The sequence below is a fragment of the Tachypleus tridentatus genome, chromosome 4, assembly GCF_004210375.1.
Source record: "Tachypleus tridentatus isolate NWPU-2018 chromosome 4, ASM421037v1, whole genome shotgun sequence".
Classification (NCBI taxonomy): domain Eukaryota; kingdom Metazoa; phylum Arthropoda; class Merostomata; order Xiphosura; family Limulidae; genus Tachypleus; species Tachypleus tridentatus.
Genome location: NC_134828.1, coordinates 61,679,660 through 61,705,410, shown reverse-complemented (window position 1 = coordinate 61,705,410; position 25,751 = coordinate 61,679,660). Strand labels below are relative to the sequence as shown.

The following is a 25,751-nucleotide window of genomic DNA, read 5'->3' as shown; positions in this document are numbered from 1 at the left end:
GCTAACAATTTAAAAGGAATCATAATTACCCACCTTCGTTTCACAACTGCAACAAAACAACTGTAATGGTTATCTTTGGATAGGCGAAACGACCTGCAGAAAAATGTTATATATAGTCTCATCACAATGTCAAGATTATTTTTTAGATTTGTACAATAATTACGGGTAAATAGTAAGAAAAAATAGTATAAAATTAACTGAAGCTGCTAGGTAGCGCCACTAGTAGGCCAAAGTGAGGAGAAGAAGTGAAAATCATCCTCAACGACAAAATTTACTGCTTGAAGCACGTATCTTGGAAGGTGAATTACATGTTTCTCGGCACGTATTCATTAGATTATTTCTGCTTGTGTGGAACGGTTGGAGTTCATTACACCCATCTAATACAGTAACGTAATTTCTTTAACAAATTGATATTCACACTGAAAATTTGTCTCTGTTGCTATTATTGAAAAAAGAAGCAAACGCATCCTTGTAATAAATATTCATACCTGACTCATTCAAGTTACACTACTGCCAAACCAGATTCTTTCTACACATACGGAGAACATATCTGCAGACTTACAGCGCTAGAAACAGTACCAATATTACGTGATAAGTTTTTGTTTTGTTTTACTTAACAATCAAACCCTGGTTGCTAGAGTAAGCTATTACTCAGTTGTACACCAATCAGCAATGCCTATTTTACTTTTCTCGTTGGAAAGAGGCCCGTTCCGCTGTCAACTCGTTGACTGACAGGTATAGTCATTGTAACAATACTGGTTGATTTATATATTATCATAAGATCTACACCACGCTAAGCAGGTGTGTTTCACACAATAAAGAAGGGGAAATTTATTTTCAGCGTTAACGTGTTTGTTTACCACTCTTTCCAGTTGCCACATCATTACTACTACTTTAAGCTGGTTTACTTACTATTATGGCCAGTTGTAACAATGTATGTGTTAACCTAGAGAACAGCTATACTGGAAAATTCTTAGGAAGTTCAAGGTTGCTATAGCTGATGAACATAGATGAGTAAAACTATTTGACAGTGGTCTTAGTGAGACTGTAATAGTTGATGCAATGCACTGATTTAAATAATGAGGTAAAAAATGAGTTCTATACTAGTAACTTTTATTTTAGATCAAAATCTAACGTCCAGTTGGTTCAGCTTTCCTACAATCAATACCTGTCGGTGACGTCCTTCCTTCTCGTCATAACATATTTTTTTGCATTTCTCTGTCCACATAAAGCTAAGCTAAATAACCAGCATTTTTAAGTTTGATTCATATCAGTATGTTATTTGTAACCATAATGGTAGACAGACACCATATAAATAAAACTCGTCTGTTTATCATTATTTTGAATTTTTATGATGTTTGTATCATAGATAACTAAGCTGTTCACTTCTGTGTTTAATCAATATGTGATCTAATAAACTTCTTTATTTATCTAATTTATGTAGCACATATGGAAGTTTAAAATATATGTTAATTAAAGAAATAAAAGACCTTATAACACTAGTTGTTTTATTTTATTAGGCACTCATTGTTTCGCGTTACGGCTTCCTCAGAATACTTCCATTCAAGCATAAATCGTATTGACAGTTTAAAGCTTCAATATTACGTTTAATATTGTCAAATTTTTGTGTGTGTATTAGTGTAAAGCCATTGAAGAATCTGTAAAGCGAAAGAATGAGGGTCCAGTGAAGACAAACTAAATGTGACGTCATAAGGTCATTAATTTCTATAATTACGTTCCTGGCTTTATCACTACTTTTCATCTTCAACAATATATCATAGAAATATGTATACAACAAATACAAGTTTATCATTGTTTATAAATGTTTTTTACCACATTAAACTAGTCTAGTTCCTATTGTGTTTAATTTATACTTCACATGTCACGATAAACTTATTTATCAGAATTTTCACAGGCCACAAAATTTAGACAACAAAAGATGTTTTGTACAACAACAACAATTTTTAATATTAACACCTGTGATAAACTGTGATACGTGTTAGCGTATGTTGTAAACAGAAATAGTTTTTGTATTTATAAACTTTTTTTAAAACTTGTCATGAATATTTAAAGGCCTGATATTCTACGATATCTAACTTTAGCTCAACACATCTACACAGATTATAGTGTTTAAAGAGGCTTAAAAATATTTACATAAATTACTGTATGTGTTTTCTTTACAATGTCCTGTAAGTTGTATCAGGTCACATAAATAATATGACAACTTTGGCATTCAAAGATATTATAACAGTTTAACATATTCATAATTTGAAGGCAAATGTTTATATTTTGCTAAAAGAAGAAATTACATTACCAAATGTTGACACATGTTAGATACGTTTGCTGTCATGGGACAAATCAAACATATTAATGTGACAATGCACTGGTCTAACAGCTGTCTCTGTTAGAGTTATACTCTATTGTACGCATACTGTCGATCGTATGTATATTATACAGTAACGGTGGCTGTTACCCATTTAAACATTCACAGACAATAATATATTTTTGTAAATATATTCACGTATATATTTATTTTGGTTAAATAAACTTTTGACCAGCTAGTATTTTGGCTAATTTCATAGTATTCACATTTTTCCTATTAAATGCTAAAAACGTTTTTTATTTTTATTTTTCCTTTTCTTATTTTCGTCTTTCAAAGCTCTATTCAAATAAGTAGTTGAGTCTAACAACGCAAAATGCGTATTTTTTCTTTATGTTCATTTGCCTTAAGATTTTGGCCAGTAGTGTATGTAAAGTAACGGTGGCTGTTAGCCACCTGAACGTTCACAAAGAATAATATATGTATATACAGATACTGCTCTCGATTTTGACTACTGCATCTCTACTTTATACATTTATTTATTTTATATTTAAAGCAATTGTACTCAGAAATTACTGAACGAGTTTTTAACATTTCTGAAAATCATATTTTTAAGAGTATGTTTATTTTTATTTTTCCAAACTTTGAAAACCACAAAAAATATAACATAAATTTGTTAATATCAAGTAGGGTGTGCTTAAAATCAATACACCTTTCTTAATACTGCTTTGCCTTTTGTTTTCTTTCATAATTTAAGTTGTTTTAGGAGCAAATTAATTTTTACCAGTGCATGTATATACTATATACACCTTCAGGCAGTAATGGAACTGCCCAGTGAAGTGACATGTGGATTTATAAAGATTAGCAGATACCACAGACAACCGTTTGGAGTTAATATGCTTAGAGAAGAAAGCTTAAAATAGCCCATGTTATTTGGCACTCCACTGAAGGCAACAGTGTCAATATATTTCAACTCTCCTACAGAAGCACAAAAGTAATCACTTTTTAGACAATGCGAATTTTAAAACATGTTGTGAATTAGCGTAAAATCCAGTACCATAAACTTAAGAAATGCACAGTATTTCATACCATTGAAATCCACATTATTTGATTTTAAGGACGATCTGCAATTCATAATCAATTCATCACAATACGAATGTTAGCCTTTGACTCTCATGATGCCTTAAACGATTAAAATGAGACAAAGAACATTGGAAGAACCGTTGGGTGCATTGATGAATCGGGTGTTTATTGTTTATTTTAAATTAATGGGTCTGGTTTGGAATAGCAACCTGGCGCTTTGAATACGACTGTCATGTCTTAACATGAGGAGTTCCTGGGAAGTTTTTTTGAAAGAGGAGTATTTTGGCTGGTCTATACTTGATCCTGTGTTGACTGTAAATATTCCATGAAGTATTTGTCATTCTTGACAACGCTGCACTTCCTGGATTGATAAAATTCTATGGAAAATGGGCCACGTCATTTACAAGTACGCATTCTGTATTTGTTTTGCACCTTGTTCTAAGTGAGCTGACATGACTAATATTAAGAGTGCACCGAACATCTTCGACCGAATACAAATGAACCGATTGGGTCGGACCGTTTGAGAGAAAGGTGGAACAAACTTTAAAATATCATTACACTGAAAAGTTTCTTGCAAGTGGAATGACAGTCGTTTATAGTAGCTGTTTACCGTTAATGATGGGAACAGTTAGTAACAATATACACGTTGGAATTAGTACAAAAAGTGAGTATTTCCCTTTCTCATTTGTCTCCCTATTCGACAAGGCATGATAGACTGTTTTCTTTTCTCTCAATATGTTTTTGCCAAATGCTTTTGGCGTATCCAGTAGAAGGTACAATGGTTTAGTACACTTAACGATAATAAAAACGTTAGTTATTTCTTTAACTAATGTCTATCGACAGGTCTAACTTTAAAAATAAATTATACCTAATAGATATTTCACTTACTTTCTAATCTGTCTCTGTATTTATTTCTTTGTTGATACACAAATTCAATATTCACAGCATTGAACTAATTAACTGGTTAATTGGTTAACAGCAATACACAAACTAATTAACACAGTAATTCATTCTGACAGATTCATTACCAAATTCTATCGTGACTCATTTTTAATATATGGTTTACATTATTTTCTAAACTTTGAAAACATCCCACACATTAATTTAACGCCCATCACATTTTCAAATTTTCTTCCTGCTAAATAACACTCCAAATTTCTGTGAACGACTGGATTAAAAATATATATATATATTTGATAACACATATATATATTCAGTTAATACAAGCTGTATATTAATATTTAGACTGAAACACCAATAAAAAATAATTGGTTTTGTTGTATACTCCTATACTTACCACTCATAACCTAAGATATTTTAGTTGTTTGAAAAGCGTGACGGTATCGTCACGTTTTTCAAACACCTAATTATATATACCTATATATAACACTTTTTGTAAGTGGTCCATGCACTCATGTATCATGCTTCACCAGATGAGATAGTTTATATCATATGACCTATGGTATCTAATTTAAATATAGTTTAGCTAACATCCTGATTGTGTGCTGAGGTTTCGCTATTATTATTGTAATATTTCAGCTGGAAACTCGCAGCATTGCGGTTACGGATGATGTTTTTTCTGAATTTGCTTTCCCTGATTCGCTGGTCTACATTATATAGCTTAGAGCTAAGTATCATTAACTGTCTAATTACATTACAAGTTAGCACTACAGACATTGCCACAACGTAACAGCAGATAGCCCGTTGTTGCTTTGCTGTAAGAAAACAATGTAGCAACAGTGAACTGATCAGAGAAGCACTGTTTGCCTATTATTATACACACAAATAACTGATATCGAGATGGTATTTATGTGAGAAGAATGATGCTAGAGGTTAACAGTTGACAAACTAACGGACTTATAATTTAGTAACTGGTAAACTGGCCACATAAATGAGGTTCAGATCGTATTACGAGTGACTTACCAGACAAGAGTAATATCAGAAATAAATATTGTTACAAACAAGCAACTGGCAAAATGATCAGGTTAGCGATCAACGAACAGCATACTTTAGTGTGTCGCAGCTTTTGGTACAACTGGGTTTGTTTATTTTGGAATTATGATGTAAAGCTTCACATAGGGCTATCTATCTACAGTCGTCCCTAATTTTGAAATGAATATAGAAGACTAAACAGAATGTAACTAGTTTAAAGCATCTTCCGTCAGCTGTTGGAGAACTTTTGTTTAATTGAGTAGTTGAATTTGACCGCCACTCTTGTTGTGCACTTATGGCTCCAAAGTACGAAGTGCGTTTTTTGGCGATGGGAAAGGAAACTGTATGCCAGAACTCATAGTCCGAGCACACTAACTACTATGCCAGGCTTGAACAGGTACACCTGGACAATAGGCAAAAATATAGCTTTCTGTATACAATGAAAATTGTGTTTGACGACTGTCATTTTTATCACAATACTCTTAAGGATATTGCTGATCTCAAATAAGAAGTGTGCAAAAATAACATTTCAAACCATAATGAAAAACATGACGTTTCATTACATCTGTTAGACCAATAGAGTTTTATTGTTTGCCAGTTTAACAAGTGGGAGTATTTATGAGCGTACGGTATTAGTACAAGTTGCTTAAGCTATAAATAAACACAGTTATTCTAGGTTTACTTTGTCAAATAAAACAGAGTAAATCATAAATGTTATTCTTATAATATACGTAAATTTATTATTGTTCAACCTTAACTGTGTTTTATGTAATTGCAAACAATAATTTGTTCATCATATATTGTTACCTAAAATATAAAGGGTTCGTCCTTCGCCCACCAGTTGTACAGCAGTATGTCTATGAACCTACAAAGGTAGAAGTCGGGTTTCGATACTTGTGGTGGGCAGAGCACAGATAGCCCATCGTGTAGCTTTATGCTTACACGGCAAATAAATAGTTTCGTCACATATGTAGGAAAACAAAAACATGAAAAATAAACGAAATACTTTTGAAATACATTTTATGTTTAGCAATTTCAGTTAAGTTTCTCCATTTAAAAGATCAGACAAAAGTAAGATTTTCTCACCTAGCGAGAAGAAAAGGGTCGAACCCACACGGGTGACGAGTGTCTACAATCACTAGGTGGTAGTGGCTGTTCCGTATAAGATCGAGGGCTTGTGTACCACTGGTAACAACGACGTATTCGTACTGGAGTTTTTCCACTGCCATTTTTAGAGCTTTACATTGAGAATCCTCCTTGTCAAAAACTAGCAGCACCTTAGTTTCAATGAAGAATCCCAAAATAATTAATTAGAAACATGAAGATAATTTTTAAAGCAAGTAGATTATTGGAATCCGTTGGAACTTAATTATCTCCTAAATTGATTTTTTGGACATAATGAAACGAAAACACATGATTTTTAAACAAAAAAGCTTGAAAATAATACTTCTGAAGTAGAAAAAGTCTGTAAGGTTGAAAATAATTTGTTTTAATGGCACACGTACGACGAACTTTACCTCTCTAAGTAATTTAAATTTGTAATAATAACGTGAGTATTATATCATATTGAAACCATTAAAAAACGATAACAAGACACTGTCTTTTCAAAACAAATAATTTTATCTGACTCGTTGTTATAAATAAAAAGGCTAAAATTAAGCCTTATCTTTCGAAACATAGGGCAACAAGCGCTGCTTACGTAAGTAACCCTTTCTATTAGTAATAACGAAGATATTCATTCGGTCGTATTATGCAAAGCAAAGAGTAACAGTGGTATCTGTAGACTCATATTGCTAACAACCAAGTTTCGATATCCGTGAGAAGTAGAGCACAGAGAGCCCTCTACGTATCTCTGTGATTAATAACAAACAACAACAACTGTTAAGAACAAGGACGTTTATATTCAGTTCTATCAATATTCTGTGATACCAGACATGACTAAACAAAATTATATTTTATGCGATCAAAATATTTTTCAACGATGTCTTTAGATTGAAAGTCAAATTGTTTTAGGTATTTATTACATACAAACACACCGAAGGCAGATTTTTATTAGAAGAAATAAAACTAATTTCCTTGGTAACTACTTCGGGATTAATACATACCAATTTAAATGAGCACTGCTTAATGCAACCTGCCCAGTTACAACCAGTTCTGCGTGACATTTTTACCACCTCCAATAAATTTTCTTATCAGTAACGTTTCGAGTCATTGAGCAGTATAACAAAATTACAACCACTCCATGAACAAAATGAAAGAGTTGCATTATATAGTCAAGAATAACATGACATGGAGTAATAGATTTTTATTTACAAGCTATTAATGTCTGCAGAACTCAGTAGTTTCTGCCTAAAAGCTGTTCGAAGAGTTGCCGTGTAAACAGTTATATGTGCAAACAACGAGTTTCGGATCTAAGTAATCCACTGCAGCAATTAAAGTTTCTAATTGTTCGAAACTATTTAGTTTTAGAAGATAGAGTTTTTGAATCATTTAATTTTCTGGTGCCCTGATTGAAATTGACAATCCGACAGCTTAATAAAATACCTCACCTGGAAAAACTGAAGATTTGATACAAGTAAAGACTGTATAAAAAAGAGCCTTCAAAATAAAGACAGAAAACAGGTTACAAAGTCAATACTATTTATGACAAATAGTTTCTGATTCTTTGCTTCTTTGTGGAAGTCCAACAAACGTAATTCCTCAAGGAATGAGTCGTTTCTGTTTGTTTAATTCCATGTACGAGATCTAATCACCCAATGATTACAAGTAGTTACTTGTTTGTTTTAATGTGGAAATTTAACAAGTGTAACCAATTCGGAGTTACAATTAGTTTCTAATTCATTTGTTTCTGTGAATGAGATTTTAAAAAAATGAAATAATTTCAAAACTACAAGTGTTTTCTATTTCTTTTATTACCGTATACGAGATCTAAAACGTGTAATCACTCAAGAGTTACAATTCGGTTTTATACTTTTTTTCTATGTACGAGATCTAACAAATGTAACCATTTAAGAGTTAGGCTAGTCTTCTATTTTAGTAACTATACATGATAAATATTTTATAGGTTATTAATTGTTAGAAGACATTGATATGATCAGTAGTGGATAACTTAAGTTAATATTACTTGTAAGTATATATAAACAGTTGGTTTTTCGATTATTCAACAGAGACTACCTCTGATACCTAATATAATGATAACCAGTTAGGTTGGAGATTTTGTGCAAATGACTGTTCGCGCATAGCACCTCCCTATTTTTGAACTGATAGATTAGAATGTTTGTTTTATATGAAGTTAAACACAAAGCAACACAATGGGCTATCTGTGCTCTGCCCATCACCTATATCGAAACCCAGCTTCTAGCATTGTAAGTTCGCAGACATACTGATGTGCCCCTGGAGGACAGATTAGGACGAAATTAGTTTGTCTACAGGACACTCCACCTACTTCTAAGCTTCTTCATTTTGTCTGATCGAAAAGTAGGATTTGACTCTTATAGCTTCCAGACCGCATTTTTGCGTGAATGGAACTTGACCTATAAATCTTGGGATTCATAGTTCTGTTTTTATTTCTACTTGGCCTTTTCGGAACGTTCAAGGAGAACATCATGACACAAAATTAATTTAAATTATTCAACTGAACTTGTTGCTCTTAGGTAATTATTATCTTACAAAATAAAAGAACCGTCGTTTCATTGAGGTTGTATATAATTAAAATTTCTAATTCTTTGCATTTGCTTTGGTATTTCGTTAATTGGTAGTCTGACCCATTCTTGTGACGATACGTTTAGCAGAGACGGTGTTCAGTCTTATAACGCAAAAACAACAGCAATAACAAAGAAACGAACTTCGATATCCGTAGTGGGCACAAAATAAATTGTCCGTTGTGTAGGTTTGTGCTTAACAACAACTAAACCAATCATGTTTTTACTTGCACTGCCAAACAAATATTGTTTTTGTTCATAAACAAAATTTAAGAAAACCGTAATTAACTCTAGTACGGCCCGACATGGCCAGGTGGGTTAAGGCGTACGACTTGTAATCTAAGGGTCGCGGGTTCGCATCCCCGTCACACAAACAAGCTCGCCCTTTCAGCCGTGGGGGCGTTATAATGTGACGGTCAATCTCACTATTCGTTGGTGAAAGCGTAACCCAAGAGTTGGCGGTGGATGGTGACGACTAGCTGCCTTCCCTCTTGTCTTACACTGCTAAATTAGGGACGGCTAGCGCAGATAGCTCTCATGTAGCTTTGCGTGAGATTCAAAAACAAATAAACAAACTCTAGTTAATCCCATAACTTTTGAGATCTTTCTATATAATCCACGCCAAACATACAAAGAAAAACCATGAAACTTGAAAAAAAATGTATCAACCACTAATACATTAAAATGCCTATTGAGTGCTTTTCAGTTATTTTATTATAGTAGACTGCTGTGGTTCTATACTTCCATAGTAAGTAAAGTAGTATCAGTTATGGAAAATTGAGAAGTTATCTCGATATTGTTTTATGTAGTAGTCCCATAACTGTAAATTCCTAAGTTCTTGAACCTTCTGTTAAGTTGTCATTAACTGCTTAAGGTTTCCATTACATATTCCGATAACTAACTAACCCTACTCAACCAACGATAGTTTGTTGTGATTTATTTATGTGTAGAAAAGAAAAGCAGAAGTGTTTTATAAGAAACGTTTTCTGAAATGAACCATTATTGTAATTCAGTTATTTCTACACATGGGAAAATGTAACTTAGTAATTGAGCTACAACGATTTAAAACGTACAGGAAGCTAATATTGTGATCTAAGTCGTACGTAAGGTTTTATTGAATAAAATAATATATACTTTTATTATGCTACATTAAAGATTACGGATAATGCAAAGGAAATCTCAGATATGCTTACTTCAACGCAAGCTTCCCTGTATAACTCGCTTTACAAGCTTACAAAGAATTGTTTGTTTGTTTGTTTTGAATTTCGCACAAAACTACTCGAGGGCTATCTGTGCTAGTTTAATTTAGCAGTGTAAGACTAGAGGGAAGGCAGCTAGTCATCACCACCTACCGCCAACTCGTGGGCTACTCTTTTACCAACGAATAGTGGGATTGACCGTCACATTATAACGCCCCCACGGCTGAAAGGGCGAGCATGTTTGGCGCTAAGGGGATGCGAACCCGCGACCCTCAGATTACGAGTCGCACGCCTTAACACGCTTGGCCATGCCGGGCTCATTTACAAAGAAAAGACCAAATTGTCCAATGAAGAAAACGCTATTCTTTCGTCAGATGTAACATAGGATTAAACAGGATTATAAAAATATTCTTTTAAAATAAATGGAAATTGGGTTGGTTAGAATATGTAGAGTAGAGCATTTTTAGTCGGGTAATTATTCTCGTAAAACAATATAAAATTAATATAATATTTATATGTCCACACTAGTTCCAATACCTCAAGTAAAAACGTCCTACTTGAAAAATAATTTGTATCGAGTTAATCAGAAACATCATTGTAACTAATATCCATACAACCAAAATAAAGAAACCCCTTCTTTTTATACGAACAAATACAGAAAAGAAAATTTGCATTCATTTTAGTTTCTCATCATATTACAGAAGTCAACTATTTATTAATGATATCTCAGTTCTCGATAGTTCTTAACGCAAAACATAAACAAGGACGATCGATGCCCTGAGTTTTCTCTATTAACAAAGTATTCGAAATAGATTTGTTAGATGCTATTATTTTATGATTCATATGTAAAGTACAAACTAACGTCTAGTATTTTTACTGTATTTATTGGCAGAAAACTACCTACTTTCTTTTGGTTTTTAATACTCCACGGATCTTGATATTAGAAACATGCTGCTCCTTATTTCTATACAGCTCAATAAACTTTATTGATTTGTAGTTTACATGCCAAGGGTTATTATGCTGAATTCCACGCAATGAGCAAATAGTACTGGTTGAGACATGGACCTCACATTCGAGGTAGCTTTTGGTGGTGGAAGAGGCTGTATTTGTACAAGATAACCCTAACGTTCAGCAAGAATGAAAGATTCTATCTGCAGACGCAATGCGACTTTTTATGTACTGAAGAGTGAACATAAAACATTTATATTTTGTTATGCATTCGCGACTGAAAACTTTCTTCGAACCTTAAAAAAAGAATCAAAAATAAAGCTTGTGAGCATATTTCTAGCCATTGCTTATTTGATATGATACGTTGAAATTATTACTACTTAATGCCTTCATCTATAATATCTATACATAGAAAACGATGATCCATGATTAGAAGAAATGCTTTGTAACCTTACCAAAACACCTACGCTTCTACAATAGCTAACATCAAGATATTACAAAATTTGAGTGATACAAATAAGAAAATAAAAAAAGATATGTTTTGACTATCATCATGCAGGTTATTATTAGTGAGGTGTACTGAATAATTGAGGAAAGATACAAATACAGCATATCTATTGTATTAAACGGGTTTTAGTCTGAGAACTGGCGGTGATTGATCGTGACTTGCTCTCTTTTCTTTGATGTATCAGTACAAAATTAGGGACGGTTACGCGCGCATAATTCTTTTTATACCTTTGCTAAAAGGATTGAAACAAACAAGATATACAGCTTAAAGCACAGAATTACTTGCTTTGCTAAAAATCCGCTATTGAGACAGCGGTATGTCTACGGATTTATAACGTCAAAGTCACACGAATTATTGCTTAAATTCAACGTCGAAACAGAAATGTAAAAAACAAAACAAAAAACACGAAGATTTAACGATATATATAAACATTTATCGTTCCACCATACTTCCAAACCAATATTTATGAAGAAAGACTGGCAGAAAAAAATAATTTATATTAAAATTTTGTCTCGAAGTTTATCGTTGAATAAATAAAATATAGGACGGGCATTAAGTGTTTAACAGATGTGTGTAATGATATATACCACACACATAAGATTTGCTAGTATTTTCTTAAGACTGCCACTGTTATTATACCATTTATTAATGATGAAAATTTTCAAGTGGCTCATGGACAATGGTCAGGCTTTAAAAGAAGACGTTTGGATGTTTCACTCACGTAAGAAAAACAGTTACAATTAGTATTACAAAGTGACTGTTAGTGTCTCAAAATACCACTAGTATTAAGCCGATTTAAAGCTAATAATGCAGTTGCCTGAACAATAGGAAAAGGGAGACCGTCATTTATAACACAGGCATACGACCGATACCTGTCAGTGTGGTTCTTTGCAACAATGAGATGCCTGATTGAATAAGTGTTCGCAGCCGTGAATGGACACTATGTCAGTGTACAAGGCTGACCTTTATGCCGGACAACAAAGCATAAAACAGGTCATCCAAAATAAAATCCAGTAAACCTACAAAATGTAAAACAAACTACTTTTTACAGATGTATCATTCTTCGTTTTCCAACCATATAGCAAACACATACCAATTTAAAAATAATATAGAAAAATATTAAATCGTTATTTTCTAGTCACTCCACGTACATGAAAATGGAAAAAGTATGGTATGATCGGAAGTACTGAGTTCTAAATCATGCTGAATGGAATCATATATGACTTATGTTATAAGGACTATAGCACACAAGCATCCTCCCATTTTTACTGCTATATGCTGATGCAAACTTTAACCCAATCGACTATAACGCCAATCATGCTAAATTGATCTTATGTCCATTGAAAAAGAGGAGACTGAACAAATGGAGTGACTTAAGCTCTCATTGGATTTGATCCCCATAAATAAGATCAATTTTTTGGTCACGCACTAGGTTCCACCGAGTGACTGCAGACAATAAAGATGTCCTGCAAACAGCTTCTCTATACTAAAGTGAATTGTGTTGAATCGAAAAGATGTAAAATAACCTCTAATAAATGTTCACTCACGCCCGTAGATTGAATAATCAATGACTTTCATTTAAGATTGCATACAAATGTATAGTCTGTATAAAAGTACTCGAGGAGGAAGTGTCTGACATTAGTTTAAACATTAGTTGTGGCACAGCTACTATAAAATCATTATTTAGTAAAGTTCTCTGTGCATTTGCTGGCCAATCACTGGATCGATTGTCATTAAACCTTCCATGGTTCAAGAACTCTACGTAAAGTAACATAGAGACGCATTCAGAGTTGTCCCCTTCTCCCCAGCGTTGTTTCCCCGTGAGTTGAACGGGTACGTATATTAGTATGTTATAAATCCAATTATTATTTTATGAACTTGAAAAAAGTATAAAAAAGTTTAAAATCTGTTTCAGTCAAATTAATCCTATTTTCTATACATCAAATGGATTTTTGGTTCTAAACTTCAGGAAATTAACTTCTCAGTAAACTAATTGTAAATATTTTATTCATTAATTAATTATAGTGAATAAATCCACGTTTCTTTTAGCAGAGTTACCACTTACCTTACAATTGAAATGACTAAATGTGCAACATTAAAACTTTCAATTACTTTTAACGCTTCCTACAGGACATAAGTTGTGCCTGACATAGTGGTTAGTGTGCTCCAAAACTTAGAAGATAATATAATGTCATGTTTTTTAGACTGTGTTGGAGGAAAACAGTATAAATGTTGTACGTAGTAATACCTCCCGCAAATGAGTAAATTTCCTTTGAAAATGAAACAGTATATAAATGTGTAAAAATACAAGTGTCATTTGTCTTCAACAAGAACGATTCCAAGAAAGCAAGGTAGTTCTACACTATTGCAGTTACTTTAACAGCTTTCAGCTGGGTTAATGTGTCAGTATTAATAATCAAATAAAAATATGGATCTTCATAAATATTCTAGGGTCTAATTGTGAAGGAATGGGTACTTTGGAGCGCCTGGCTGCGGGTGATATTTTAAACATTGCAGGCCACTTATCAGTTAACGATATAACTCAACAGATACAGACAGGAATATAGAGAGAGTTATTTAAACATGCAGGTATTGCCGTTAGTACAAGGTCTAGTAGCGACAGCAACTTTATATCACATGTTTATAATTTCTGAAGAACACAGACATAATAACGTTTCACAAGACGTTGAAATATAAGTTGGACTTTTTCAGAATGTAAATAATTCAACAGATACGGAATTCTATCGAATATCAACATTTGTTTAATTAAAAAAATATATGTTATATTTGTTATCACTAGTAAAACGTGTGTTGGAACAGAAGATACAGTGATGTTTGTTTCAGAAAGAATCGGATGATAAGAAAATCAATTGAGAAATGGCGTATCTCAGATGTTAAACCAGACACAAATGAATGTTCTGATCTATTTTATGTCTAAGTACATGCCGAGAAATTATCTTCAATAAAGTCTTGTAAAAGGATTGAATTATCATTCTTTGGTACTTAAGCAAAATTAAGACGTCAAAATGACCATAAAGCAAAAACGTATGACCACAACTTTGAACAATCTGATGTTTTGTTGGACTGTCTGGAACCCACCGAACTCTGTTTACAACAGGAAGTGTATATCAACAAACTTCATTTATAAACTATTTTCAATGGTATATTTCGAAGGGTAACGCGGAAGGTAAAATAACTCAGTGTAACTTGTTTTTTCAATAATGGATTTCAGGATCTGACCTCAAATTCTCAAGATACTTTAAAGAGCATAAAACATGAGCTAGAATATAGTATATTGTTTATTTACGAGTTTGTCCCAGTTAATAATGCTGGAGACTTTCAACACTAGAAACATGGTTTCAATACCCTTGATGAGCAGAGCAAAGACACCCCATTGTGTAGCTTTGTACTTAATTTCAAACTAAAAACAAATAGTAAGCAATTGATGATTGACCTTATTAATAAATTACTGTGAACATGAAGTTGTGCGATATTAGTTGATTTAGCTTGATTTGTTAGCCAATTAGTTAGTTCAGTATTGCGATTACAATTGCAAATAAACAGAGTAATAGTGGATTCACTGATGCATGATGTTTTTTGTGTTATTCAAGCAATATTAAAATATTATTTCTAAATTTGAAAAATCTGTTACTTAACACTCACAGTATAAACGGTTTCTGCAGATCAAACGATCCCGCTGTCTGAAAGAAAAATGATTTCACCTTTTATACTAAACTGCAATAATTTCAACGTAAATGTTTCAACAACGTGCAGTGTAGATATATGAAATTATACCTTCGCATTTTTCATATGAGTAAAAATCCAGTACAAAAATTAATTTCATAAAATCATCCGATGTAAATAAGTCGACGTAATAAAATTGTGATATTTCTCATCACGGCCCCACATCGCTAGGTCGTGAGAGAGCTCGACTTACAATTTGAGTATTGCAGGTTTCAACTCCCAGTGCTACCACACACGCTTTTCTTTTCAACCGTGGGTCGTTATACAGTAACGGTCAATCCCACATTTTTTTAAGGAACCCAAGAGCTGGTGACGGGAGGTGATAACTAGCGGTCTTCTCTCTAGTCGTTTACCGATAAATTAGTGACGGATAGCGCAGCTAGCCCTTGTGTGGTTTTGCGCGTATTTAAAAACAAACAAACTTCTGGTCACCTACACAGTTTCAATTTGTCACGAGTTGAAAGGTTTTGTAATAATACGACCTAGTGCAATAAATATCATTTATACTTAGTATCTGATGCAGTGCATATCATATCGCTTATATTCATGACGTGTCTTAATACTGTGTATTTTCTGTACATCAAATACCTAATAAGGTGCATGTTGCTTACATTCATAATTCCAAACAGTACGTACTTCTACGTTTATGAACTGACCCGATATAGTGAAATTTGTTTACATTAATAACCTAATACCTAATATACTGTTTAAATTTATGATATGATTTGATACAATGCATTTTGGGTACATTCGAAGGTGATACCATGCATATTGGTTAATTTATGACTTGATACAGTGTATAATGCATATATTCATGTCGTGGCATGACATATGCGTATAGCTTACATTCATGCCTTTATGCAGTGCATTTAGTGCAGATTTATGACTTAACGCGATGTCTATTGTGTAAAGTCATGACCTAATATAATAAACATATATATTCATGACCCTATATAATGCGTGTTCTGTACATTCACGACTTGACGTATTGTATGTAACGTACATTCATAGTCTTACAAACTTCTTGTTGTGCTTTCACGACCTGACATACACTGCTGGCCAAAATCTTAAGGCCAATGAACATAAAGAAAAAATACGCATTTTGCGTTGTTAGACTCAACCACTTATTTGAGTAGAGCTTCAAAAGATGAAAATAAGAAATGGAAAAATAAAAATAAAAACCTTTTTTTAGCATTTAACAGGGAAAATGTGAACACTATGAAATTAGCCTAAATACTAGCTGGTCAAAAGTTTAAGACCATACCAAAAAGAAGTCCTAAACAGGGTAGGAAATGCCCAACAAGAGGTCTCAGTAGTGAGTTGCACGGCCATCATTGTGAATAACTTCAAACATACGCTTTGGCATGGTCGATATAAGCATTTGCAGAAGGCTGGCTGGAATGTTATTCCAAGTGGTGAAGATTGCTTCACGAAGATCATGCACTGTTTGGAATTGACGTCCATTTCTATAGACTTCCCTTGCCATCCACCCACAAACAATTTCAATGGGGTTCAGTTCGGGCGAGCACGCTGGATGGTTCAAAATAATCACGTCATTCGCCATGAAAAACTCCTTTGTCCTGCGGGCATTGTGGATTGCAGCTTTGTCCTGCTGAAAGATACAGTCATTTCCACACAAGCGAGGGTTTTCAGTCAATAAGGATGCTCTCTCCAACATGCCAATGTAGCCAGCTGCTGTTTGACGCCCCTCTATAACCTGAAGCTCCATTGTTCCATGGGAGGAGAATGCACCCACTGTGTCGTGTAGAAAATGTCTCCGGTGGGATATCCTTATCATGCCAGTAACGTTGGAAGCCATCTGGACCATTCAGGTTAAATTTTTTCTCATCAGAGAACAAAATCTTCTTCCACTTTTCTACGTCCCATGTTTGATGCTCTCAGCAAAGTTTAACCGAGTTGTTTCGTGATGTGAAAGGAAACGTGGCCTTTGAAGACGTTTACACTTTTTAAAGCCTTTCTCTCGTAGATGACGTCTTATTGTTTTTGAGCTGCATTCTGCGTCCGTAAGGGCCTTAATCTAGTTCGACGATCGGCTGGTGTCTTGCCGGACAACCCGTCGAATCCTCTTGCTCAACCCCGGCGAAATTTTCTTGAGCCGACCACTTGAAATTCTCGTTCCGTATCTCTCAGGGTCTTTTAAGAATTTTTTGCAACAGCAGTTTTACTACGCCCAATCTCACCAGCGATGGCACGTTGAGAGAGACCTTGCTTTTGCAGCTCGACAATTCTGCCACGTTGAAACTCTGTCAACTTTTTAGCCTTTGCCATGTTTTTACCCAATCTAACAGTAGGAGATGTTGACAACGCTAATGCTTGAACACAAATGACTAAATTTCGTTACGTGTTTACCGATTAACGCTTCGTTTCAGTATGGTCTTAAACATTTGACCAGCTAGTATTTAGGCTAATTTCATAGTGTTCATATTTTCCCTATTAAATACTAAAAAAGTTTTTATTTTTATTTTCCCTTTTCTTTATTTTCATCTTTCGAAGCTCTACTCAAATAAGCGGTTGAGTCTAACAACGCAAAATACATGTTTTTTCCTTTTTGTTCATCGACCTCAAGATTTTGGTCAGCAGTGTATTACTAGTTGTTTAAAATCATGGTCTAATATAATCCATGTTGTGTACAATATCTTAGCAATGCGTTGTTATAATTATTAATTTTACACTCAGTAATGCTGTAAGAAATATTGGAGCACCTATATTATTTAATTTATAATGATCTGATATATTTTCAACTACAATCGAGTGTTAATATAACTGTACTGGACATTCAACCTTAAAGCTTATCTTTAATTTCTTTCGAGTGGTTCAATGTTAAGTCTGAAGACTCATGACACTAAAAATCGAGTTTTGATATCCGATGTGGCCAGAAACAAATTGTGTTGCTTTATGCTTATCAACAGCTTATGCGTTCTGAAAGCAGAACTAACATCCAAATGTTGAAACAGTAATAATAACAAACCTTTCACTGTCGTATGTGCATTAATTAACCAACGAAAATAAATCAGTGAATTATTTACTTAACTGTTTTTGGGACAATTCAGTAATGATAAACTTATTATACAATTTACCGATATGTGAGTAATGAGTACAAATCTCATTGCTTCATCAATGAAGTCAGTGTGCAAATAAACTTAGAAATGGTTATTGGATAGAAATCTAACCTTTATTGTTGGTAAAGTAAGGCACATTGGTCCGAACTTCAAGGTGTTGCTGGTTCTCTGTAATTAAAAGTAAGGCATATTTCATTATTTAAAAATTTATTAACTGTCATTTCCAACGCATAACTTAACGTACAGCATAACTTAAAACTAACAAACTAGTAAAACAGTTTTATCAAATTTCTGCATGGAGGAAAACTTGAAGCCTAAGAAAACAGTAGTAGGAAGCAAATTGGAACCATTACATAATCTTCTAAACGTTTCAAGGTTTATTAGTAATTAGTGACCTTAGTACTTTAATACTCAAAACACATTATTACATTAAGTTCTACCATATTTGACGTCCATTTTTATTTATAAACACATGTTACATGACCTTGGCATCTTATTCAAGCACTTATAGCCCTCGTGTAGCTATGAGCGAAATTCAAAAATTAAACAAACATTTTATTATACCCCTACTTTCTCCTATTCTATGTTACAATGGATAAATATATCAATATTGGTAACTACCCTAAGGCCCGTCACACCAAACTTGCTCACCCTTTCAGCTGTAGGGGTGTTATAAAGTACCTATCAATCCCACTATTCTTTGGCAAAAGATTAGCCCAAGAGTTAGCGGCAAGTGGTGATGACTAGCTGCCTTCCGTCTTGTCTTACACTGCTAAAGTAGGGACGGCTAGCGCAGATAGCTCTCGTGTAGCTTTGCGAGAAATTCAAAACAAACCAAACAAATCAGATACTCTAAGCATTTCCGTTGTCGGTTACAGTAAAAACACAGGGTTACAAGCACTTCGATGAAAATATTTCTTAATTCATACGAACAGACAAGTTTTTTTGTGTGAATAATCATAAGTTTATATCACTAGAACAAGATAAGTTCCAAGTGTCAATTTCCAATTGCTACAGAGTCTTCCTTTTCCGACTTTTTTATTTTTAGTCAAGTTTTCTTCATAGTTATGACTTAAGTTTTTTAGTTATGAGTAGATTGTGTTTTGTTTTACGCAACGGAATGAAAGTTTGAGAACATTAATATATCCTAAGTTAATAATGAATCAGACACTGCCAATAGTTTTGTTTCATATCCATATTAAATTAATCTAAAAATAAAAAGTAGGAGACATTTTGTTTTTCAGGATTGAAGTATTTATCACTTTCTTAATATTACACTAAACAAGTAGCTTTGACCTCGAAAACAACACTCAAAATAACAGGTTTCTTTATAACTTGATGAACTAAGCAGAAAGTATTACTACTAGATTTGATCATACCCTGTCAAATCATAGCTAAGCATCATTAAACGGGTCTGTTTTGCCTAGTGACTAAGCTATACCAGATATCCACGGTATGCCCCGGAGATACAAGCTGAGACAGCTTGATTCAGCAAATCACTAAGGTAAAATCACGTATATGTTGCTACACACGTGGTTTTCTAAAGTGATTAATTTACTCTATCTAATTTAATTTTTACAGTGCACATTCCACACTCAAACAGTTGTATACGTCACGTATATTTATGGATTTTTGAAATAAAAAAATGGGCTGTGTTTAGCCGACATACTTATTCAAAAGAAACCGTAATGTTGAAACTCTAATAATTATCAATAAGGAATATTCCACTAATGTCAGACACTTCTTGCTAAGATTAGGGGCTTTTCAGGTAATGAAACATTGATTGTAAATATCTCTCTCGTGAACAAGTGAGAGAAAAACAATAAGGTTGAAACTTGCACTTTAATTTCAACCTTTTTCCTGTAGACGAAGTTCCAAAATATAACATCTTATGATACCTTGAGACTAATTAAACTCTGGGTAAAAATAAAGAAACTTTAGCCATAGCTGACCCTTTCAACCATCAGAACGTAAAAAAATGCTACTTGTTTGTGTGACGTATGTTCTGAATGCATAAAATAAATTCAAGGAAACTATGCCAAGTTCAAAGTAACAAATAATGTAAAACAACTTCGTACATATACATTTACTGCATTAGTCTAATAACAGAAAATTAAATTAGCGTAATTGTTAATTTGAAGTGTCAGTAATTTGTCTCTGAAGGATTGAAATTCAATATGTGTAGTCCCTCTTCATCTATTTCTAAAATTTATTTCGTGTAAATTCATACGCTGGTAAACAGTATAATTAATATAGATGTAAATACTAGTAGTAACCAAGAAGATCAAAGAGACAAACGTTTAACACTAACATTTATATTGAATAAAGTAATAATTTCCAAATTACTTACACATTTCCTAGGGATTCTCACAACATGACAATATTTATTATACTAATGAAGTAAACATCTTTAAAGCGAAATCTACAGCTAACAATAACTGTCAGCCTAACGTTATTCGAGATGTTTATAGTACAAATGTTATTATTGTTTATAGAAGCTAAAATATGTATAACTTATAAAAATTAATCAATCAACCATAAGAAGGTTGCAACGGTTTTCATCCTTGGGTGTATTGTTTTAATATATTCAGTGAAAATGATGTAGTCACTTCACGCAGGTAAAAGCGTTTTATTTATTCCACCACAAGTTCAATAAGCTCATCGAACGATAGGTTTAACTGACAAATAAAATGAAACTTGATTAACACGCTCGTTAACTTAGTAATCTATCGACAATATTGTAACAATTCAATAATTAACTAGCTTACAATCAACAGTAATTCTCTTATATTTTATATTGTTATAAGATTTTTCCCCAAGTATCTAGAAAATTCGAGATGCCACATGCACGTAACATCAACTCTAAACGTCATGGCGAAATTATTTCTAGCAAACACTACAAAACGTTTAAAATAAGAGTATTAAAACGGAGTTTACAGCAAATTATACTAAATATTATAAAGGTGAGACTTTTATAAAAAAGCAAACTTTCATTAATCTTTCACAGCAGTAACTGAAAAGAAAACTTCACGTTACACGTGGTATTCTTATCTGATAAAATTTCTACTTCTTATAACAACTGCAATAATGATTGTGATATTAAAATATTACTATATATTTCTAGAATATGAGTAAAAACAACACGTCTCTAAATCTTTTTCTAACCGGTTGAGGAAAATTTGTAGTAATAATCTAAGTAGAAATAGAAATCAAAAACTGAGATTGTATCTAAAATTGGTTGACTCATTGACATTTTAAAGGGTAACCTTAACACACTGACTATGGGTAAAGAGTTGAGGTGTTAGAAATTAATAATTAGAGGAATACACAAAACGCTGACACATGAAGAAAATTTCAGAATGTAGTTATGACCCTCTATATACCATCGTGTCACTTAATATCTGTTTTATTCAGCACAAATTGAGCCAGAGTGGCTGTGGCACACAGTACATTAGTTTTTACACCTGCGCGTTTTAACTCCACGTGTTTTTTACTAAGATTGTTACGAATACTGTTTGTACTAACTTGTACGACCTGGGGGGTCTTTTCATCCCATCTTGTTTTAAATTTAGAACCAAACATCTTCCATTAAATGTTGAGGAAAGTTACAGAGCTTTAGGCCCAGCGTGGCCAGGTGGGTTAAGGCGTTCGACTCGTAATCTGAGGGTTGTAGGTTCGAATCCCCGTCGCACTAAACATGCTCGTCCTTTCAGCAGTGGGGGCGTTTTAGAATTTCTCGCAAAGCTACACGAGGTATATCTGTGCTAGTTGTCCCTAATTTAGCAGTGTAAGACTAGAGGGAGGGCAGCTAGTTATCGCTACCCACCGCCAACTCTTGGGCTACTCTTTTACCAACGTATAGTGGGTTTGATTGTAACATAATAACGCTCCCACGGCTGAAAGGGCGAGCGTATTTGGTGTGACAGATATTCGAACCCGCGACCCTCAGATTACGAGTCCAGCTTCTTAACCACCTGGCCATGCCGAACCGTTGTGAAGAGAAAAATGTGGAAATCAATTCTGTTTTTAATACCTTACATAATCGAACAGTCCTCACTCACTTTTGACTATCAGTTTTTGAGAAAACTTCTGAAGAGTTTAAATTCACGATAAGAACCAAAGATACACCCTTGTGCAAATTAATTGAAACAAATGGTCATTTTACAATATTTTCAGCAAGGCGGTCGGTGTAGGCTCGCTGGACCCGCTGATTTCCTTTAATAGTCATTTTTTCACACAGACGGCGTCATTAGCTGAGTTTTGCAGTACGGTCGATAGATATATGACTACATTTTGAGGAATATTACGTCATTCAAAATTGCGTTAGAAGGGCAAGGAGACCAGTCAAAAAACAACTTCTTATCAACTCAATGAAGAAAAAACGGTATCAATGGGGTCTGAAATACAAGAACTGGACGCAAGAACAATGGAGGAAGGTGTTATTCAGTGACGAGGCTCATTTCTTCGTATAGAGTCAAAGAAGTCTGCATGTTCGCAGCTTTCCAGGTGAGAAACTTCGAGAATCGCATATCAATCAGTTCGTAAAACATCCTTTGAAAAAGATATTTTGGGGCTTTATCAGCTACTATGGCGTCTGAGGCTTACATATCGTAGAAGGTATGATGCGAGGACCACAGTACGTCAAAGTTTTGTAGAGAAGAGTCGTTCCAGAATTGAAAAAGAGATTCCCAGATGGATCTGACATTTTTAAGCAAGATCTGGCTCCGTGCCACACATAGAAACTTGTGAAGAATTTTATGATTACAACGCGAACAAAGGTGCTGGACTGGCCTGGAAACTCTCCGGACTTAAATCCTATTGAAAATCTTTGAGCGATTTGTAAAGAAAGACTTCGGGGAAAAGACTGTACTACGAAAGATAAGCTAATTGAGGCCATAATTGAGGTGTGGTACCACGATCCAAAAATTAGTAAAGATTGCAGTCAACTCGTGGACTCGATTCCAAAGCGGATTAATGATCTTCTGAAACATAAAGGCGGTCATATCATGTATTAATTTGTGAGTAATTTTTGGATTCTCAGAAATGAAACGCAAAAAATCGAAAAAAATCGTAATTTTCCGTCTTGTTTCAATTAATTTGCACAAGGGTGTACAACTTCAAGGCATTTTGAGCGGAAATCAGACGATTTTAGTTCAAATGCTACACTGTTTGGATCTACTCTCACACACGTACATTCTGTTGTCTGATGATGGTTTTGAGATACAACAAACACAATTTCGAAAATTCATTTTAAAGATAACAAGGTTTAAAATTAAATAAAAAACAGTCGTACAATCATTTTGAAAGTTTAGAGAATACATTTAGGTTTTTATATAAAATAAGCGATGAAAGACGAACAAAACAGGAGAAATAAGTTTAACTCTAGTATAGCATTCCCCAGTTTTTGTAGTAGTGGCTTTAGTAACAAGAACTGCTAGTTTTGTGTTACGTCAAAATTGCATTAGTTAAAATGATATAATGCGCTTTGTATTTAAAATATTTCAACTAAAATTATCTGGAAACCTACGCCTCAGTATGGCCTAGTGGTTAGCGTTTCTGACCTGTTATTCGAACGTCTCGGTTTCGAGACTCTGTGCTTCCAAACATGCTTCTATTAATCATATTAAAATAACATAACACTGTTAGCATAACATTCTTCTAAAATCTGATGTATAATATACATATTTATACCATGAAATGAGAAATTTAACTAGTATCTAGTTTTAAGCTGTTTAGCACCAATACGGCCTGTTTTACAGAAGCTTCTTATGGGATTTTCTTCATGCACCAACGCGACCTGTTTTACAGAAATTTCTTAAGGGATTTTTCCCTTACTGGATGGAATCAGGCACATTTATGTTATCTTTATAGATATTTGAGAATAAGCGTAGGAAAGAACACATAAGCGAGAGTTCTAAATTTATAGTGAAAAGGTAGTGAGTGGCGAGTGACGAGTTGTAGACTAATTGGAATGAGAAGATCTAAGACATTACAGCAAACACACGATACTTTTTATGAGAACATGTAACTAAAATCATTAAAAGTTTAGGTATTTATGAAAGCCAGAGTTAAAATTAGGATTTGAGATCATATTTGAACAGATCTCGTCGAGTGCGTTCTATAAACACATAGTTATACAGATTTTTCTGCTATCTCGTAAAAGGTATAAGAAATTAACAACATTTTCAAGTGGGAGGCTTTCTTTTTGTCTACCCCCTTTATATTTGACAATCAACCTTGTTATACTTATGCACTTATGGAAAACAAAATAAAGCGTTTGTAAGTACTTTAAACTGGAAAATATTTCCGTTATCAAATAGATAGAGCTTTTCGCCATTTTACAGATATCTGGAGATATACACCGTTATAATATTTCACCTCTTTCTAAACTAATTAAGCAAAGATAAGAGACATATTTTACACACGCTCTGAAACAAATATTCGGTTTTTTTATTCGTACAGTAAAGTAAAAAAAAAAGGAATTATTGAAAACAAGGATATTCTGTCTTGTGCTTTCTGAAATTAGCAGTTAGCCCATTACTACAGAACGTACTCTCGTACTGAGATGTCACGACTGTCAAGCTAAAGGACACGGGCACACGTATTATTCTGAATGCCTAAATATTTCAGACCCTCCCGTGACAACGATGAAAAACGACATTCTTGATTCCAAATAGCTCTAAAAATCTCTGCCATCAATGTAAGTGTATTATACACTCGCCGAAAGCTGTGTAATTGCGTAACAATACCGTAGTTAATGCACGATACACGATAAAAAAAGACGCACAAAAACGTGTTGGAATTCGAATTGTTTCTTTTATTACGTGTTCTTTTTCTCAGTTGGAATTTAAAATGTACGTATTGTAGTGAAGCAAAAATAAGCTGCACAATAGTAATAAAATACTAATTCTAATATTTCGGACGCAAAGAATTTGTTGTTGTTTTTTTATTTCGCGCAAAGCTACTCGAGGGCTATCTGCGCTAGCCGTCCATAATTTAGCAGTGTAAGACTAGAGAGAAGGCAGCTAGTCATCGATACCAAGCACCAACTCTTGGGCTACTCTTTTACCAACGAATAGTGGGACTGACCGTCACATTATAACGCCCTCACGGCTGAGTATGTTTAGTGCAACCGGGATTTGAACCTGCGACCCTCGAATTACCAATCGAACGCCTTAACCTACCTGGCCATGCTGGGCCATCAGAGGCAAAGAAACAAGCTAACGTGAAGAAATA

General features: G+C 33.9%; 1 protein-coding gene and 1 long non-coding RNA gene across 12 annotated transcripts in view; one reads left to right on the top strand and one right to left on the bottom strand.

Annotated features, from left to right (window-relative positions):
- The window catches only part of LOC143249250 (high affinity cAMP-specific and IBMX-insensitive 3',5'-cyclic phosphodiesterase 8A-like), a 135,713-nt gene that overhangs the window by 59,915 nt on the left and 50,047 nt on the right, over window positions 1-25,751 (bottom strand). For 9 of the 11 annotated variants that reach the window (XM_076498765.1, XM_076498768.1, XM_076498770.1 and 6 more), the window contains exons 3-5: window positions 18,627-18,683; window positions 6,422-6,612; window positions 34-93 (exon numbers count right to left, since the gene is read on the bottom strand). In XM_076498765.1, coding sequence (XP_076354880.1) covers window positions 34-93; window positions 6,422-6,612; window positions 18,627-18,683 — 308 coding nt within the window. Of the gene's footprint in view, window positions 1-33; window positions 94-6,421; window positions 6,613-15,354; window positions 15,393-18,626; window positions 18,684-25,751 lie in introns of all 11 variants that reach the window. The other 2 variants (XM_076498774.1, XM_076498767.1) reach the window with 2 other exon arrangements.
- The window catches only part of LOC143249252 (uncharacterized), a 30,464-nt gene continuing 8,457 nt past the window's right edge, over window positions 3,745-25,751 (top strand). Inside the window, exon 1 of the long non-coding RNA XR_013027696.1 lies at window positions 3,745-4,067. This is a non-coding gene — a long non-coding RNA (uncharacterized LOC143249252). The remainder of the gene's footprint in view (window positions 4,068-25,751) is intronic.